General features: G+C 42.3%; 1 protein-coding gene across 9 annotated transcripts in view; it reads right to left on the bottom strand.

Moving 5' to 3' along the window:
• The window catches only part of RERE (arginine-glutamic acid dipeptide repeats), a 258,495-nt gene that overhangs the window by 55,584 nt on the left and 184,940 nt on the right, over positions 1-17,971 (bottom strand). For all 9 annotated transcript variants that reach the window (XM_072883764.1, XM_072883759.1, XM_072883763.1 and 6 more), the window contains one exon: positions 2,016-2,096. In XM_072883764.1, the coding sequence (XP_072739865.1) occupies positions 2,016-2,096 (81 nt within the window). The remainder of the gene's footprint in view (positions 1-2,015; positions 2,097-17,971) is intronic.

Raw genomic sequence — 17,971 nt, 5'->3', positions numbered from 1 at the left:
GATGAAAAAAAATACAGACAAATTAATTCCACAGCCTTGTAATTTACATTATTCATTATTCCACTTTAAGGAGGAAAAGCAAAACTGGAGAGTCAAATATTATTTACTGCAGCCTTTATTCTGCATGTCTTACTACAGCAAAACTGCTGTAAATTTTGTCTGAAAAAGGTTGGGAATTAAAAGAAAGCAGAAGTGAGACCTGTGGGCAAAAATAGGAAACGGAGATTAAACAATCCGTTGTAGGTCAAAGGTTATTTGTAGATCAGTTACCACTGGGGGCTAAAAAAGCCTGCTCAAAACCATCACCACACTGCTTCCCAGTTGCTCAAACTTAATATTTAGTCTCCTCTATGCTAAAAATTTAGACCTAGTGAAACAAAAACGTAGCACTAGAAAAATGATAGCTTATATAAAGTTTCCCACCACTTGCAGACTTGCAAAACTTTTACAAAATGCCTTGGGCCCGATACCCAAGTTCAAACGTAGAAGTCAAGTAGTACAAACAGGGTCAGACACCTGCCCCCAACTCTCAGTTCTTTAGTTCTTCTTTTCCTTTCTCCTGCAAACTGTTTTCCTCTATCACACAGAGACATTTTGTATTTAAAAGCACATTTTGTAGTTGCTGTAATTCAAACCGTAGAAGAGTACTTTTGCCTCTCAGTAACTTGACCATCAGCAGAATTCATTTCTAAAGTAAACACCAATTTGTCCTAAATACATTGCTAGGAGACACTCTGAAGAAGAGAAGAGGACTGCTTAAGCTATGTGCTGGATTTGTTAGATGTTGCTAAGAAGCATACTATTTCAGCATTCCTTCTAAGCTGTCATCTTTCCAACACTGGGCCTTCATGCCTCAAAATCCAACAGAACACTAAAGCAAAGTCTACCTACACTTGATCGGTAATTAAGTCTTCCCATCATTCTCAGCAGGAGAATCAGTGAACACATACGTCAACTGAGGCACTCCAGGAATCATTTCATCCTCCTCTTTCTATTTGAGTTATGCAGTGTTACTATTTACCAATGAAAGACTGTGATATCGCAGCAGCATCTCACAAGAACGTCTCAGAAGGGAAACATCCTACAGTAAGTGATAGTCTTAAAAATATTTTTACAGTAATGTTCCTCCCCACTGAACATCCCAATTCCACACACACAAAAGTCTAAACAACCAGTTATGCTTTAAATTATTTTCCAGATCGCTAACACATTGCTAGAAAATAGTCTAACTCAATTTTCATTGAGTTATCTCCCTTCTAAATTCAGAACAAATATGAAAACCGCTTTCCAAAACCACCCTCCCAGCAGTTAAACGACACCTGCAGAACAGAAACCGAAGCTTCTAGAGAAGCTTGGCAATTAGTGCTAATGGAAAAGTAACTAGATTCCCAAGGCTTCCCAAACCCTCTCTCCTTTGAAGAAGGCAAGCACTCCTCCCTGTCCATCTCCCCTCTAAGCACTTGCCAGGATTTTCAGCAGAACGACAGGGACGTAAGCTTTATGAAGTTCAGAAGAGTAATAAGCCACAGATCAATTCAGAAACTGAAGTTACACGCTTGCTGTCCACATGTGTCAGGAACATGAAGAGTTAAATACAACCACCGAATTCTGCAGGTCGTAGGAGCAGGCACATACCTCAGTCTTCCAGATTCAATTAGATTTTGTTTTGTTTTAGGCTTTCTTTAATTACCCACTGCCATTTGAGCCCAACTGGGTGACATAAATGTATTATCCCATCATAATGTCAGAATTTAAAATTAGATTTGGTCTCCATAAATACACTTCATCCAACCTGAGTGACTCCGTCCAGCAATGAGACTATTTTACGTAACATCTTTCATACAGTAAGACCTAAAAACTGCACTAAAAATTACAGCTACCTTTTCTGGCTGTGCATTTCTCTTCCATTTATCTGAAGAGAATTCAGTTCAGGGTGAAGAGGAAATAGTTTCATAAGATCAAACACTGAAGCAGCAAGAGAAAAAGCAAATTACATAAAGTCCAAATATACTTACAGTCTCCTTATTTGGAAGCAACTCCTTTCGGATCCTGAAGAAGTTCTTGCCGTACTGCCTCAACCCCTTAATAAAACGTTTCTGTGATAAAAGATAACAAAAAGAGTATGTCAGCAGAAGGCAAAAAAAAAAAAAAAGAAGAAAAAAAAAAATCTTGTTAATCAGCACAACAGCCAAACAATGTTCTTAGCTTAAGGACTGTCGACAGAAGAAAATGTATACCTACATGGCAACTGAAAACGGACAGGGGAAAAAAGGCTGCTAAGAGATACCGAGAAATTCAAACCACATTCCCTTCCATGTCAAACTTCCAACGTTTGAAGCTGAAAAAGTCAGTACCACAGTCAGTTCTTTCCCAAAACGACCGAAGTATGCTGCTGCACGTCTCTTCTGAAGTCTATTTTTCAACCGGGCAGCAGCAGGCGAAGGAAAATACGCAACGCTGATTTCCAGAGGAGAAAAGTGACTCTCCACAGAAGGCGTCGCAGGGGTTAAAGAGTCCTTGCAGACGCCAGCCCTCCCGGTTCACCCTTCCTGATTTTCGGAGGAACACCAGCAAACGGCTTCCCGAGCGAGCCCTCCGCCAGACGAGAGCGGAGCCGCCGCCGCCGCTCCCCCTCCGCGGCTCGCAGCGATCCGCGGTCGCTCGCCACGCCGAAACACTTCCTCCTCTCGCCCTGCAGCCGCCCGCCGGGGCCGGGGCCGCGCACGGCGGGGCCCGGCGGGACAGGGCTGCGGCCGCGGGGGAGCGGCGGTGCAGGCGCAGGTAGGGAGCGCGGCGGGGCGGCCCCGCGCGATGGCGGGTGGCCGGGGCTGCGGCGAGGCGAGGCGAGCCGAGCCGAGCCGCGCCGCGCCGAGCGGAGCAGCCGAGCCGAGCCGAGCGGAGGGCCGGGCGGGCGGGCGGGAGGCGGCGGCCGCGGCCGCCCAGCATGTGATCGCGGCGGGGCTGGGCGGCGCGGCGCCCGCGGGGCGCGCCGCAAAAGGCGGCCTGGATCGCCGGCCCCCCCCCCCCGCCCCCGGCCGGGCCCTCGCCCCCGGGGAAAGACCCGCGAAATCAGCCGCCGGATTAACGCCCGCCGGTTCCCGGGGGCTCTGCAACGGGGTGGCGTCGTCCTCCCCTGCCAGTTGCTGTCTCTCATCTGCCGCAGCCCTCAGCTGCCCTTCTTGCCTCCCCGGTCCCCCCTTCAGCTGCCCCTCGCACTCATGTTTCCCCTCTGCAATACCTCCCCCCGCGAGAGAACTCTCCGGCCTCCAGCTGCAAGCACCGCTCGCTCCCCTCCTCCTCCTCCTCCTCCTCTCTCCGGGGCCAGCACCTTCAGTCCGTAGCTCTGCTGCAGCGTAGACCTATCCATCTGAGCCCGCAGCTCGGGGACCAGTCCCACCTCTACCCCAGCATTTCGCCACCGTGAATCAGTACCAGGAGGTTAAGACTAAACACAGAGTGCCTCTCTTTTTGGAAGGGCTAGGCCCGAGGACTTTTTCCTTTCCTATAATAAGCATACAGGTATAAACACTAGCAAATACCAAATTCTGCCTGCAAAAAAGATGGGGGATATTGAGTATATGGGCCCTAACGTTCTGGGGGCAGGAGAGGAGAATTAATAATTCCCTAAAAAGAGACACACCTCAAGTTGGCTTAATGCCTTTTGGACCACATCTTCTTGCAAACATCTACTTGAAGGAGGTGGGCAGGTGCTTAGAGGCTTCCATATTGTGAAGTGGATAAGGAATCCCAGAAAGAGTCATTCGCTACTAAAATAGTGCTCTGTGCACCTCGTAACCTCCCACCACAATACTGAATATGAGTGAGCAGTCTCTTTGGAACCTCACGCATATAATTTTGCAGATATGCTCCCACAGGGATCTATCCTTACCTAACCCTGACCCTCAAAACCAGCAAGACTGCTAGAGTTCGCCAGGAACATGCCTGCGGGCACAGAGACAAGAATTAACCACCAGTTGTATATGCTTTGACATTACAGTCCCTTTCTAGTCTATGATTTGCTCATACCCACCTGCTCCTTTCAAACCAGCAAACAGAGTACTCAGGAGTTTTGAGTTCAGTGACAGGGGTGCTTGGGTTCCAGAACACAGAAAATTTTACTAATAGCAAGGTACCAGCCCCCCATTCACAGGCAGGAGTCACACAAATATCTACAGAGCAAGACACCAAGAGTGCCGCAACACAACGTAACTGGTCACTAACGCACACTTCTCACATTTTACCATGTGAATGACAAGGAATTCTCATGACACTGAGGGGGAGGACAATCACTCCCCTGGCACCATATGCATACCTCTTCTGTCTTGTGCTTCTGGGCAGGAAAAGATGGCAGCAGCAAGGCAGAAAACCATGCCATCATACCACACCCAACACCCCAAAGAGCAATGTAATTCCTGTCTGCAGCTTATCACAAAGAATGAAAATCAACTAAATCAAGAAACATTTAAAAGCAGGCAATCCAAAGGGGACTCGGATTCTAAACAGTGCAGCTCAGTTCCTGGCTTTGACATCGCTGCCTCGTGGACTGTATCGGAAGTACGATGCTTTTGCAGCATCAGTTAACAGAGCATATATAGGAAAAGGCGACATAAAAAGCTGTAGGGGAATAAGAAGAAATCAGAGCTGGAATACTCCAACCGTGGATGAAAAAGCACAGGGAAATATGAGAGCGCAATTTGGTCCGCTGCATAAAATGAAAAGCCCCGATTCCCTATTCCTCATTTTGCCAAAGCCTTACTACTACGGTGTATCTGAATTCTCAGGGGACCATCTTATTTTTTAAGATTCTTTGTAACCAAACTATTTCACATTTGTTTTGTGTTGCGATTCAACTCTGTATTAAAAAAGCCTATGACAAACTGTTTTCGTTTGAACTCATGAGATGTCAAAAAAAATCCCTACTGGGAATGTAAGCCTAGCATATAGCCTCTCTGAATAACAGAATTAGAGGGAGCTTGAAATGCTGTTCCAAATACAAATGAAGTCAATCTTTCTGGCATTCTGAAATTTTGGCCAATTATGCTGTCACCTTTATCGGTGTCATACAGAATTATCGCTAGGCCATTGAGGCAGTGCAAGATATCCAACTATAAAATAGCTGCGTGCCTCTACTGAAAGGGAAGAGAGCCACTTCTTAATGGACAGAGAACAACAAAGCACACAAAAATTAGCTTCAGAAACTTAGACAGAAATGCTAAAGCTTAACAAAATGATCAAGGTTTTTCTTAAACCATTGTCTTTTTAAAAAAAAACATTTTCTTTTTCAGATTTTCCTTCCTATTCTAGTCTTCCATTAATTCAGGCACCATGTTCAGTTCTCCCTTAGCCTGCAGCAAGAACAGCTACTTCTTTTCTCCAAGTCAAGCGCAAGAGAGACCTCTAAATGTTTTTAAATATAAAAGAACTAGATAGTTGCACACCAAATCAGAAGTGACCTGTTGCTCTCCAGCATCTCATAAAACAGACTGCATAACACAGTTTAAATTTTCTCTCCTCTGCACACATGACGTGTAACAAATTTTATGTCTGCATTTTAACGGGGCAGGAGATGTTGCTCTGCTCACAGAAGGCATCTGAGAATGACAGCTGCTGAATTAAAATAGTCTTACAACACAGGGCTGGTGGAACAGCGAGGCTTAAACCTATAGATGCACGAGAAAGAGAAGTTTTGATAAAAAGTGGAAATGGCTCTAGAGCACCACAGTTTAAAAATCCAAGTTCTGTACTTTTAAAAATTAAGCTAAACATTTCAATTTTACCACTTATGTTTAACTTGAAAACGTTATTTATGACAGAATTCTGTCAGCATCGTTGTTTGTACTGTTCACTGCAGACAAACTGTAACAATGAAAAACAATGCTATGGATAATCATTGCTGTGAAGCGGCATTAGGAAATCCCATGGTTTGCTAGGTCAGTCAATGTTGACAGACAACACAGTTATATTTTACGAAGTGGTTACCATGGCTATTGACCAGCCACAACACAAGATCTCCTAATACCATTTGATAATCTGAGCTTCCCCAATGAAATGTATTAGATTCTGCAGTATCCTGCTACAATGTGTAAACAGGGAGCTATAAATAACCAAGGAAGAACAAGGAACAAGCATGTTAATGTTTGCATATGTGTTACTTGCAGGTCTCGTATTTTATCCCAAGAAACAAATATCATGACAAGATACACAAAGCCATTATGTTCTGCCTAACAGAGCTCAGATGGCATGTTTATCAATGCGATGATAATGCCATTGCAAAGCCGTAGTTAAGGTTATGCGTCAGGGTTTCTATTATCAAGAGATTACAGCTTGGCAGGAAAAATTTGCTGCTGCATGCTGAAATTCAGCACCCCAGGTTTTAACAGGGAACCGAGGTTCCCACTTCAGTTTTCTTCTTTACTGCAGAAATCTAAAATAAAGCTGTTTCTAAAAGCATGCAAGAATAACATCTAGTACAAAATAACCTGTTTAATCAACTTAGGAATTTCAAACTGAAACCTCACGGGCTTCAGAAAGGCAGGACGACCCTGATAAAACTGTAAGTTCAAAACTGCTACTAATATGTCTCTTCTGAGGTGATGCTTCAATCAGGGTTAGATCAAATGTATTTCCTCTAAGAAAATCCATTTCATTCCCTTCCCATGACTTCCACCTGGTTAATTAGTGAAGAGCATGTTGTAATGCAATATATTTACAAACACAGAGCCTTTTCTGTTCCTTCTTAATCCAGGAAATAAGGACTTTTTTTCCCCTCAATCTTTCTAAAAAAAAAAAAAATCTCCTCTTTAGACCACGTCCAAGAACACCAAGTTCTTCTCTCAACCTTTTCCTTAATTATGAGCATATAAAAATGGAAGATTTTGCTATCATGAAAGCAATAGGTACAGTTAATGTTTTGAAAGGCCCAAGGTTTTCTAGGCAGATGCCAATTGAAGTTTTCACCATCTTCCACATTTAATATGCCTTTTTAAGTTTTATAGTAAATATGGTAGGAAGATTTACAGGGTTTGAATAGTTAACAGCAAATAAACGCTAAATGCATAAAAGCATCTTTATTTCTTAAATTGCACAAGATGAAAAAATTATGGCAGTTGTTCTGAAAAGAAAATGAGATCTGGTTATATCTGCAAAACTTCTGTTAAATGTGCAGCACATTTATAGATTGCCCCAAACAATTTTTTAGCATGCAGACATTGTATATGCACACTAGCTGAATTTCAGTGCACAGAGTACATTTTATTAAAAGCTTGGCTGAGTTTTAACAGTATATTTCCCTTATGTGTGTACAGTGCAAGTAAAGGCAATCGCTGGTAACGTTAAATGATATATACTGTCCTCTAGAAACAGAGGTATCCTGATAGTTTCCTTAAGACGACACAGTTTAACCTAAAGATGTCAGGTATCTCTTACAAAAACTTAACTTGCGTTACTCACAAATTTTTTTTTCACCAAACTGTACCTGGCTGTAGCAGAAAATGATGCTAGTATTTACTGTATCTTTACCTCAAAGGAATTACATATGCTCAATAACAGACAGGACTAAGTACTGCTCAGTAATTCCATCAAGGGCAAAAAGAGGTACTTCAACTTAAAGAAAATGCAGCTGTCACACATATCCAAGCTATTCTCAGAATCCACCTAACCGCTGCGGACACACAGCATGCCTATTTAACTCTTTCCACAAGCTGCTTTGTTCCCTGAACACTCTTACCCAGAAGAAGTCCACCTGCCCTAAGAGAGTGCACCAGGTAGGGCTGTGCCCAGAGAGGGGAAGGTCTCTCAGGGATGGGAAGCCACAGTCAGGTTGATATGCCCTTGCTGTGCCCCATCCACTTCCAGCCTTTGCTGGCAGGCTTCCTCTCAGTCCTGCCTTCTCAAAGAGTCCAGACTGGGGACTGGCGGCTTGGGTAAGGCTAGGGGAAAACACTTTCTGGATGATGAAGAAGCAGGTGGAGAGATGGACAGATGTTCTGCCCGGTCAGAGAGAGAACAGGATCGTCAAAGACTTTCACAACACATTTTTAAGATGCACAAATGGCCAGCTAAAGAGGAGAGAAAGCTACAAAAGAAAGGAGGGGAAAAGACCCTTTTCTAGGGGTACAGGAGAGGGCAGAAGGGAGAGACATTCCATGGAAATTTCTTGGCCTAGGAACGCACATCCTCAGAGCAACTTGCCACGAACAAGGATTGGTCCCAAGGTAACAGGATATTCTAGGTTACAACAGTAGTGTGTAGAATGAAGAACAAGCGTGACGACTCAACGAAGCTCACCTGAAACCTTTGTTAAAAAAAAAAGTCCACTGTGAAAGAGGAACTATCAAGGAAAATCTACATTCAGGCCTCTGCTATGTTCCTTCAACATGCCCTGCTGCTGGGAGAACAGGATGTGCTTCAACCTCATCTGAACTTCATTTTATTGTTTCCTGTCGCTGCCGTAACTCTGCTTAATGTCTTTTGAATTTCATTTTGAAGTAGCAAGCAATTTTACCCTTCGCATTAGATACTTGTGCTGTTGTGCGTTACATCAGTTAACAGCAAGCTTGCAAAAATCACCTAGCTGGCAAACTTGTTTAATAGAAAGACACCATAAGCCTTCCCTAAACATGTCTGCATGTTGTTCCACAGACCTTGGCATTATATCAGAGATGCGTGCAGATCTCGAGCATGCAAGCAGAAGTAGTACTTTGCAGAAATATCTACGTTCCCACTGCTCCCTCAGTGTTATCTCCTGTTAGCCTACCTCATCAGATGCTCTTAGGTTAAGTTTACTGCTCTGTCCCATCTCTAACCACAGCACTTCTTGGTCTACTCCTGCAGTAAGGCTGTCACCAGCTTGCAATTTAGAGTCTCCTCCTGAAGAGGCTGCACTGAAGCACAGGTCACGATCTGAAGGACCTTATTCTCTTTTCTGACACAACCATGCAAAGGTATGAGAAATTGTTCACACAGTCTGGCAACTGCTTGAAGGTGTCTGCAACCACTTACTACAAATCTCTGTTGCAAGAGACCTGTGTTGTAGGGGAACGTCTGTGCTTGGATGACCACTGACGCTATACGCACAAGCTCTTTCATGATCTGTTTGGCTTGCAGAAAGTTGTGGAATAACAGCAAGTAAAGATCTTTCAGTGTACTTGGTGCAGCGTACGCTGCACCAGCTAGCTATGACAGTGAAGCATGAACAGTAATAAATGCCAGCCAACCCCTGCAATGCCAGTTCTTGCTGCTTAATTACAAACTACAGGTTTTTAAGTAACTGATTTTGAGAGTTTGTTGGTTTTGTTTGGTTGGTTTTTTTAAACAGTCCCTTTTCACGACCGTAAACAGGTAAACGATTCTTAAATTATGCCACAAACATGTTTCCAGACTTCCATCCAAGAGAGAAGGCACGCATGCAGGTGATTATTTTGTAGAGCAAGACTGGAAGAGAATAATCATATATATGTATGTGGGTGTGTATATAGATACGGTTGAAAGCATTTCTTGCCTCCAAAATATACTTACTCAATGTGCTGCTTCATTCAGCAGATTGTGACCTTAGTTCAAAATACATACTAAAACCAAATTCAGCTTTCTTTTAATAGATACTGGTCTGTTTATTTTTCTTGTCAGTTTAATGAAATAATTCTATTGTGTCAAGACAAAATTGTCCTCTAACCTTTGTGGTAGTTTGAAAATAAAATTCCTTTTCACCACGTCCTCCTACTCAACGATATGATGGAAAACCAAAAATATTTTTATGGTATTCATTAGATACCAATCTATATTAAAAGGCATTAATGTTCTCATTGGATATTCAAAGCACCTCTTCAGAGTGCACTGCTGGTCATCTACATGTGATAAAAATCTTGTACTCCTTAGGCCATATGCCTGTAAGATCAAGTATCCTCTATAAACAAACTGACAAGAAATACATCAGCTGAAAGGCTTAAAGGTGGCAAAAAATTAGCTTTCCCTCCCAATCGCATCGCTTTGTCTCCCTGAAAAATTATACTGAAAAACTAAACCCTACCTCAAACTGTAAGGGATTCAACACCAAAGCACTATACAGATGCAGAGAGGCACACAACATCCACCAGAGTCTGTGGTCCATATAGCCATAGCCATATACACAGACGGAAAGTCATTAAGCAGACTCCCTCAAGGGAATGCCAAAAGATCCTGAAATGATAATGATCCCCCTTCCATGGGGCTGCACTATTGGCTTTTGTTTTGAACAATAGATCTCCCATGATACCTCTCGCTTGCTGAAAATATTGGTATTAAGTGAGCATGAGCACAGCTGTGTGTAAATTACATATATAAACAGATTAGATTTGTATATTTATACTGGATGCAAACACATTAATAGCACATTTGCATACACAGTCGGCTAAATGAGATTGCATGCAGAGCAGGATTACTAGTTACAAACACATTTATTTAGAATTTTCAATAAAGTATTTATACTGCCATTCAAGAGGTCAAAGTGGATTCATCATCCTTTTTCTCCTCTTTGCCTTCTTAAAAGTATGCAAAAGCGCTCTTGTCAAGATGCTTTCTGCGTCTTGCCAATCCCTCATCACAACTATTCTGGAAAAAGGACTTACAAGCTAGCTGAAGAAACTGAACCGGGGTGCTTCCCTAAAGGTCATCCCAATTTCCTTCAGTTTAGTTTATTGAAGGTGATGGGGGGTGCGTGTGTAAGAGTTCTACCTTTGACCACAGCATGAACTACTATCTAAATGCCAGTTTATAAAACTCTTCTTTCCCTCCTCTGTTTAATGCCAGGGATCAATGCAAAAGTCTGTATGAAAGGCACCATGATATCGAAGGTGACACAACAGCTCTCAGACATTTCCAGAGCTGGGGGAGAATTCAACTATTCCTTCACCCCAGGCCTTGAGCTGTCAGGGTGCTGCTAACCTTATGTGCTAACCCCAGCTTTATTTCGCCATCAGTACTTTAACAGAGCTATTTTTATAAAGGGAGAGATTTCAGCTTCACCCAAAGCAGTACGCAAAGCTTTGGTTCACTTTCTGCATTGTACCGGTTTCTGCGCGAGAGCCTAGATGAGAACGAGAAAACAAAACAGAAAAAAAAAAATCAATTAGGTCTAAATGAGGAGCCTTTATTTTTGCTCTAATTGTGCCTTCTGATTATTGGCTCTGGGTGCTTTCACTGCACATCCCCAGATAATGCTCCCAAGCCAGCCGGTCTCTCTCTCGCCTTCGCATTTCACGTCGATTCCTGTTAAAAGGTCCAGTCCTGCCTCTTGGGTTCGCCACGCTCGCAGCCCCGCCGATAAATCATCTACCAACCTGCTTTGGAAATGCACTGGCCGCCGTGCGGTGGCTCTGGCCCGGGTTGCCAAGCAACCTGCGCAGGAGGGATGTCTGAGAACTGCTGACAAATAGCCAAGTGGCTGCAACAACAGACTTCTCTCTGTCAAAAACGTGTTTGGGAGAAGTGCCTCTCCCCCGCCTCTGCTCTGTGCGAAACACTGCGTGATTGTAGAAAATCAAAATCAAAAGGCTATTGTAATGAACACACACTTCCTGCTCAATTACTAATTGTTAAAGAGCTGCGGGGAGGCCGCGATCACACAGCGTATGGCAACAGAAATGTGATCCGGTAAACGAGATAAAGTCAACAGCACGCCAAGAAACCTGATCTAAGAACAGCCTGCAGTGGCACATCAGAAGCTGAGGCACAGATCAAAAAAAGGCTGGATATTAAAGCAGCAGCAGGAGGAAAAAAGAAAACCTGACTTTACTTTTCCCGAGCTCTAGAAGGGGTATTTGATAAACAACCTTGACTCTTTGGAAAAAGAATCTGTGCATTATTACAAGCGTTATTATCCATCCTAACACTACTGCAGTTGCATGGTCCCACATTTCAACGGCAAGATGAACAGGCGGGGCAGATGAGCACTCTTGTTTGAAGACTGCTCAGTTTGCAATTTACTTTCCTCTAATGAAGTAAGGGTGGGAAGAGGCGGCATTCGTTTTTCCAAACCAGGTCTGGAGAACTCCCCCCTGGAGGCACCGCAACAGAGGGTCGAGCTGCAGGAAGATCTTCCAAAGAGCAGCAAGTCCTGAACCTCCAGAAGGCTGGAAATGCACAGTCCCTCAGGACTCTACATACCTCTCCTCTAAACAGCAGCACAGAAAGGCAGTTATATTTAACACACAGGCAAGCATGTCCTTATTCTACTAAACTTAATCATTTCCACCAGCAAGAAACTCGGTTGGTCAACTTGCCCACATTTACATTTAAATGCCCATGACAGACCTCCTGACAGACGTAAGGGTCCACCTGTGCAGGCACGACAGGCGGATCCAGATCTCTGCAACACTCCAGCTGCTCACAAAGCCGCCCCGAGACGTTTGCTCTTTCGTGATCTTCAGAAAACAATCACGTTGCACGTGTCCATAAACCAGGTTTCACACAGTGAGTCTAACTAAGACTATCCCCTTCTGTGGACACAAACCTTAAAAACCACCAAACTGGAGACTGCCTTCACTGACAAAAAGAGAGCTTTCTATTTATATATCATAATCTGTAGGTTGTTGTCTCCTGTAATCAACAGTTTCTCAGTGCTGCAAACAAAGCTAAAAGGATTTGAGTGTGTTTTTACGTAAATTATTTTTTTAAAGATGCATTTTAAGAGTTAAAGAGAACAAAGGTCTGGCACATTTGTGACCCAGAGAAGCAAAACAATATGCTGCTGCCAAGAGACAACAGAAAGCTTTTGATTATACTTCAGATTGCCTTTTTCTGTACACAAAGAGATTCATTTCTGATTGTTATTTTAAACTGCTGGTAAAATGCTAATATACAAAAAGCCTTCTTATACATCAAAACTAAAGAGCAAGTAAAAAGAAAAAGTTGGACAATATGTTCCTTTTCAAGGACATACTTCCTTTCCCAGATGCCATCTGAAAGTATCTCCCTTTCGTATAGGTAAGTAGTAGAAATTCGGCACTTAACCTGCAAACTTTAAGCTACAAAAAAAACCAAAACGCTATTTGCTTTTTATTTCGCAAACTCATGCTCACCCAGCCTTGGTAAAAATGCATTTTCTAAAAAAAATAATTCATAGTTCCAATTGTTGTGGGGTTTTTTTTGAACAGGATGAAACTAGTCAAAGTATAGAATCCAAAAGCAGAGATAAAAATACATATAAGCAGCATATGTAGTATGAACCAAAACAGAAAAGCAGCACTTGTGGAATATAAAAGATGCCCCACTATACCACCTTTCCTCCAAAGGAACGGTTCTCATGCATCAGTTGGGAATATTAACCTTTCTCTTCCTCACATACTCTGAATCTCAAATACCTGTACCAAAAACTGCAATGCCAGTGCATTCTTAAAGTTATATTTCCTTGAATAATGCCAACATCAGAATGTACCTCACCTTCCACGGGGCTGAAGATGTTCCTTATGCTTCCTCATCTTTACTGGGCAGCAACAAGCCAAGAGGAAAATATTATCTATTAGCCTCCCTCTGAATTTCGTTCTCCTCATGCTGTTTTTCTTAACAACAGGATTTTTACTCAACTTACAATACCGTAGGGAACACCACTCTGCCCGCAAACACAAAGCGGATCTCCATTAAATCATCAATACTAAAATGCCCATTCTAGGCAATAACACGGGTGGGTGAACACAGATATACACCAGCCCCCAACCCAGGAGCTGGAGTTCAAGCAAGACCAGACCACAAGGCTAATAGCTACCGTGAGGGTTAACACAAAATAAGCTTCCACTGGAGCTCATAAACATCAGAGCATTTCCATTTTCTCCGTCTTTTTCCCCAGAAAATTTTCTTTTTGTTACACAGATCATAGAGAGTTCTGAAAATACATGTCCGTTTACTCAAGTTTAACACTATTATGCAAGCCTGAAGTTGTTCTCTTTCACTGTGACATTTTTTGTCCTTTCAGTCAATTTGTAACACTAAGCACAAAAAAGCTGCACTCAGGCTACTTGAAATATACTGTATGATCCTTTCAAGACTCGAACATAGCATTTCTAGTGGAAGTTCTCTATTGCAGAAATATTGTTCCACTGGGATTTCAACCATTATTGTCAATTATTCTGGAGACTACTTCTGCCTTCAAACAGTGACTTTATGCAAATAACAGAAGGAAACAAATAAAACCACTTCAAGAGCTCCTATACTTTAGAGCAATGAACAAATCCAAGAATAACGAGACAAAATGGTGGCAAGAATCCCCAAGGAAATTATACATATAGAGGGGCAAATATTTCTGTAGGTGACTTTGCCAAGTAAATAATTAAACAGCAGGGCTGTTCACGGTAGCAATGCCCAGGTTTGAGTTCAAGCACTAAGATACAAATTCCAGTTTGTGACCCTTACTAAAATGACATGAGACAACCTCTGCAAGCTTCCTGAATTTCTCTCAGGATAAGTCTGCCGCTGACTGCAGCGTAGCGAAGAGACACCCGCGACCACAAATCTGGATATAAGCAATACTAGTGTGCTGGTGGTTAAACCACGACAACTAGTGATGACAACAGCAAATTCCAGGCTAAGAGCCATATCCTCAGTGAAAGATCTTTCCTATATCAAGCAGAAAGCAAACTTCCTCCTGTGACAGGAGTTCTTCATCCTGCCAAGTTGTTTACAACAAAAATAGGGTGTTCTGATGTGTTGCAAGATTTCATACTCTTTTAGTTACAGAGAAATGGGAATTTAGTAATTCCCATTTTCATCTAAGATGATACGGTATCAGAAAACCTTGAACACTTAACGACCAAAATGAGCATATTCAGAACACTGCAAATTCTGTACAGCTCTTTAGAAAGTTCAGTCTCCAAAGCCTCATAACTTAAGATTTTTAACCTGTGTTTTCTTTCTTCTACTGAGGTTTTTATTATAAGAAAATTCTGCCAGTCAAAAAGTTAAGAGAGATGAGAAATCGCAGGGGAATCTAGGTAGGTAATACTGTCTCTGCTGAAAGACGGCAGATTTTGGCACGTGGGCAAGCCCCTGAACTCCCTCCTCTTTAGATGGGGGCTGGGGCAACAGCGGCAGCGTATTTTGTGTTTGTGTCTGTGACTGTTACTCGTAAGCTCGGAAGGATAAGGCCAAAGATTATCACAAGTAATGTCTGAATCTTTGCACCGTTTTGAAGATGGGTGACAGTTTAAAGAGGAGACTAATTTCCAATAGTTAGACACACATCCTTTGACGCTTTTCTAAGAACTGAACACCCAAATTTAGCATTCAGGTAACTTAACGAATTCTTTATTTCAGTTGTGTAGCCCAGTCTGACCCAGCTACGTAGCAGTTCCAAGGAGGAGCGGCAGCATTTACCTCCAGTTTACAAGACTCCATGCTGAAATCACATAACATAGCCTTCTCTCTAAATAAGGCCTAACCTTTTCCAGGACTTTGACTGATTGCTAATTAAAGATTGTCTTCATAGCCTTATATTTAAAAGAATCAGAATGTGATAAACAGCACCAATGCTGTCCTAATAGTAAGATTCTAATTCTTTAGCTACTGCCAGCGTGGGTACAAGCGGCACCCGAGCACCAAAATCAGCCAGAAGACTGCTTGTAACAAAGCAGATAAATGGTCAGCTAGGCTTTGTAATTATAATTATTAATAATGATATTATTTTCCTTATTTTTAACCAGTAAGTCCCACTGCAGAAGGTTTCAGTTCCTTGCAAGCTCCTGTCATGAACCCACACCACAACCCTCGTTCAATTATCCACTGTATTTGTCAGAAACATGTAAGATTTCAGTAGAGTGAATGATACACTTCTGCAACACAGCCATCCAATTACTGAGGAAGATGTTGGCTCATACAGTGATCTTGGCAGTAATGTATAAAAGTAGTTTCAAAAAGAATCAGACGATTCATAAGTTCCCTTTTCTTTTGTGTAAGGGGCTCTGAATAAAAACATGGGGGGGGGGGGGGTGCCAAATATGAAAAAGTGACCCACAAATAACAGAGAGGAAAGAAAAAAGATTTGAAAATGAAGGACCAGAAATGCATCTATAACAAAGGCAAAGACTGGCAAAGGAAACTTGAAAGGTAGATATTTGGGGGGAGGGAGGCAAGGGGGAAGCGGTGCTGAGACTATGGAATTACCTCCCCAGGCACGTAGAACTGGACAATATCTTCCATAACAGATACATGAAATACGCACCCTAATAAAGCAGAGGTGCCCTCTTTTGCCTTCCCCAATTTGTAACAAATGGAATGTTTGATTTGAGTGTTTGAAGTTATTCCAATGCAGTGGAGGGTAATACGCTGTGATGCTTATTTATTAGCTCCTCTAAATGCATAAGCCCCTGTCTGATCAATCTCCCCATGTAGCCTAAAAGCTATATAAATCTGAGCGGATACTATGGGAGGGGGGGAGGAGAAAAGGAAGGAAAGGAACAAAAGAATAAGAAAAAACATGGTGGAGCATGCACAAGTGGAGAGGGGATAACAAGTGAGATATCAAGAGGCCAGTAAAAGCTGAAGCAAAACCACAAACCCCGAAGCTACGTGCACTTTGAGTCTTTACCACAACATATTCAAAACCACAGGCACATGAAAGTACAAAAGCAACACTGGACAAGGAGCACAAAGTAGTAGTTTTTAAATGCGTCCTCATGAGCGCTGATCAACACAACACATCTTTCACACAACACACATAAGGAGGAAGGAAGATCAAACCTAACCACACGCTAGTTTAAGAGAACCTTTGCAGAAGCACAGACAGTATTTACAAGCTGTCCGGGGACTGCTGGGTTGGGGTTCATCGGTGTCAACTACGTAAACTGTTAAAAAGGTTAAAAGTCAAGTTACTCAGCTAGTATGAAATGGAAAACAGCATTCTTCTAAGGTGGCATTTCCACCCTCAAATCCAAGTTTCCTTCCAGATGATATGAAACCCCTCACAGGTGCTACATAAGCAACATGGGGCCAGACTGGGAAATGAAGCCTTCTCAGCTCTAGCAGACTTCCTCAGTAGGAGCAGGTACCGAGTATCTCTCTGGATCGAGTCCTTATTTGCTGTCAAATTCTTTTTATGGCAGTATAATCATTAGCTTTACTGGCACTGTTACCCTTGTAACTAATTAGGAATCTTGGATGGATGCAGAACACAATTAATATTTAGTCACTATGCGTCTACTACAGAAGCAGCCCATTATCAAACAAGTGACACCTCCACAAACTTAAATTAAATAATGGCTCCCACAGAGGATTCAGAGCCACTGACAGCATGGCAAGTGATTTAAGTAACATAAAGCTGAGCAACTGGTGATGGATCACAGTTTTTTCCACTCACTCTGTTACAGCCTGTAATAGAACAAATGATCATTTTTCAGCCTAATTGAATATGGCCGCCCCGCTTATACACAAAAGGAGACAAAGCTATATAATTTGCTTCATTAAAATGCATTTTTATGTCATCTGGAAGATTAAAAAAAATTGGTGCTGTTGATAGGGAAGATTAGAAAAATAAAATTTATCATGCAAACAGAACTTGCAAATGAGGTGTGTTTTGGCATTCATACTGCTTATGCTTGTGCAAGAAAGATAAGTCCTGAGCACTAAAGCACACAGAGCATCCATATTGTGACAGTAATCAAAGTTTCTTAAATAAGAATTATGTCACTATACCAATTTGAAGAAGCATTTTGTCAGTCTCTGCTCCAATGGCCACTGGGCCATACTAAATAATCCTCAGCTAAGCTGTCGGGCAGAACCACAGAGAATCTAGTGGCACTTGAATAGTTTGGAAAAAAAATTTTTTTTCATAATCGGTAGAAAAATCAAAATACCTGTTAAAAAAGAGCCTTTTCCAACATTAAAATCAGAGCTTCAAGCAAGAGCGCTGCATTTCAAATATAACCTTAATTATACTAAAGCTTTCCGCGATGGCATGTGTTGGTACTCTCACCCTCCACAAAGCCAGGTGGCAAACCTAGTTGTTTTTCCT

The sequence above is a fragment of the Ciconia boyciana genome, chromosome 19, assembly GCF_034638445.1.
Source record: "Ciconia boyciana chromosome 19, ASM3463844v1, whole genome shotgun sequence".
Lineage (NCBI taxonomy): Eukaryota > Metazoa > Chordata > Aves > Ciconiiformes > Ciconiidae > Ciconia > Ciconia boyciana.
The sequence above is the reverse complement of the archived record's forward strand: the minus strand, read 5'-3'. Positions and strand labels throughout refer to the sequence as shown.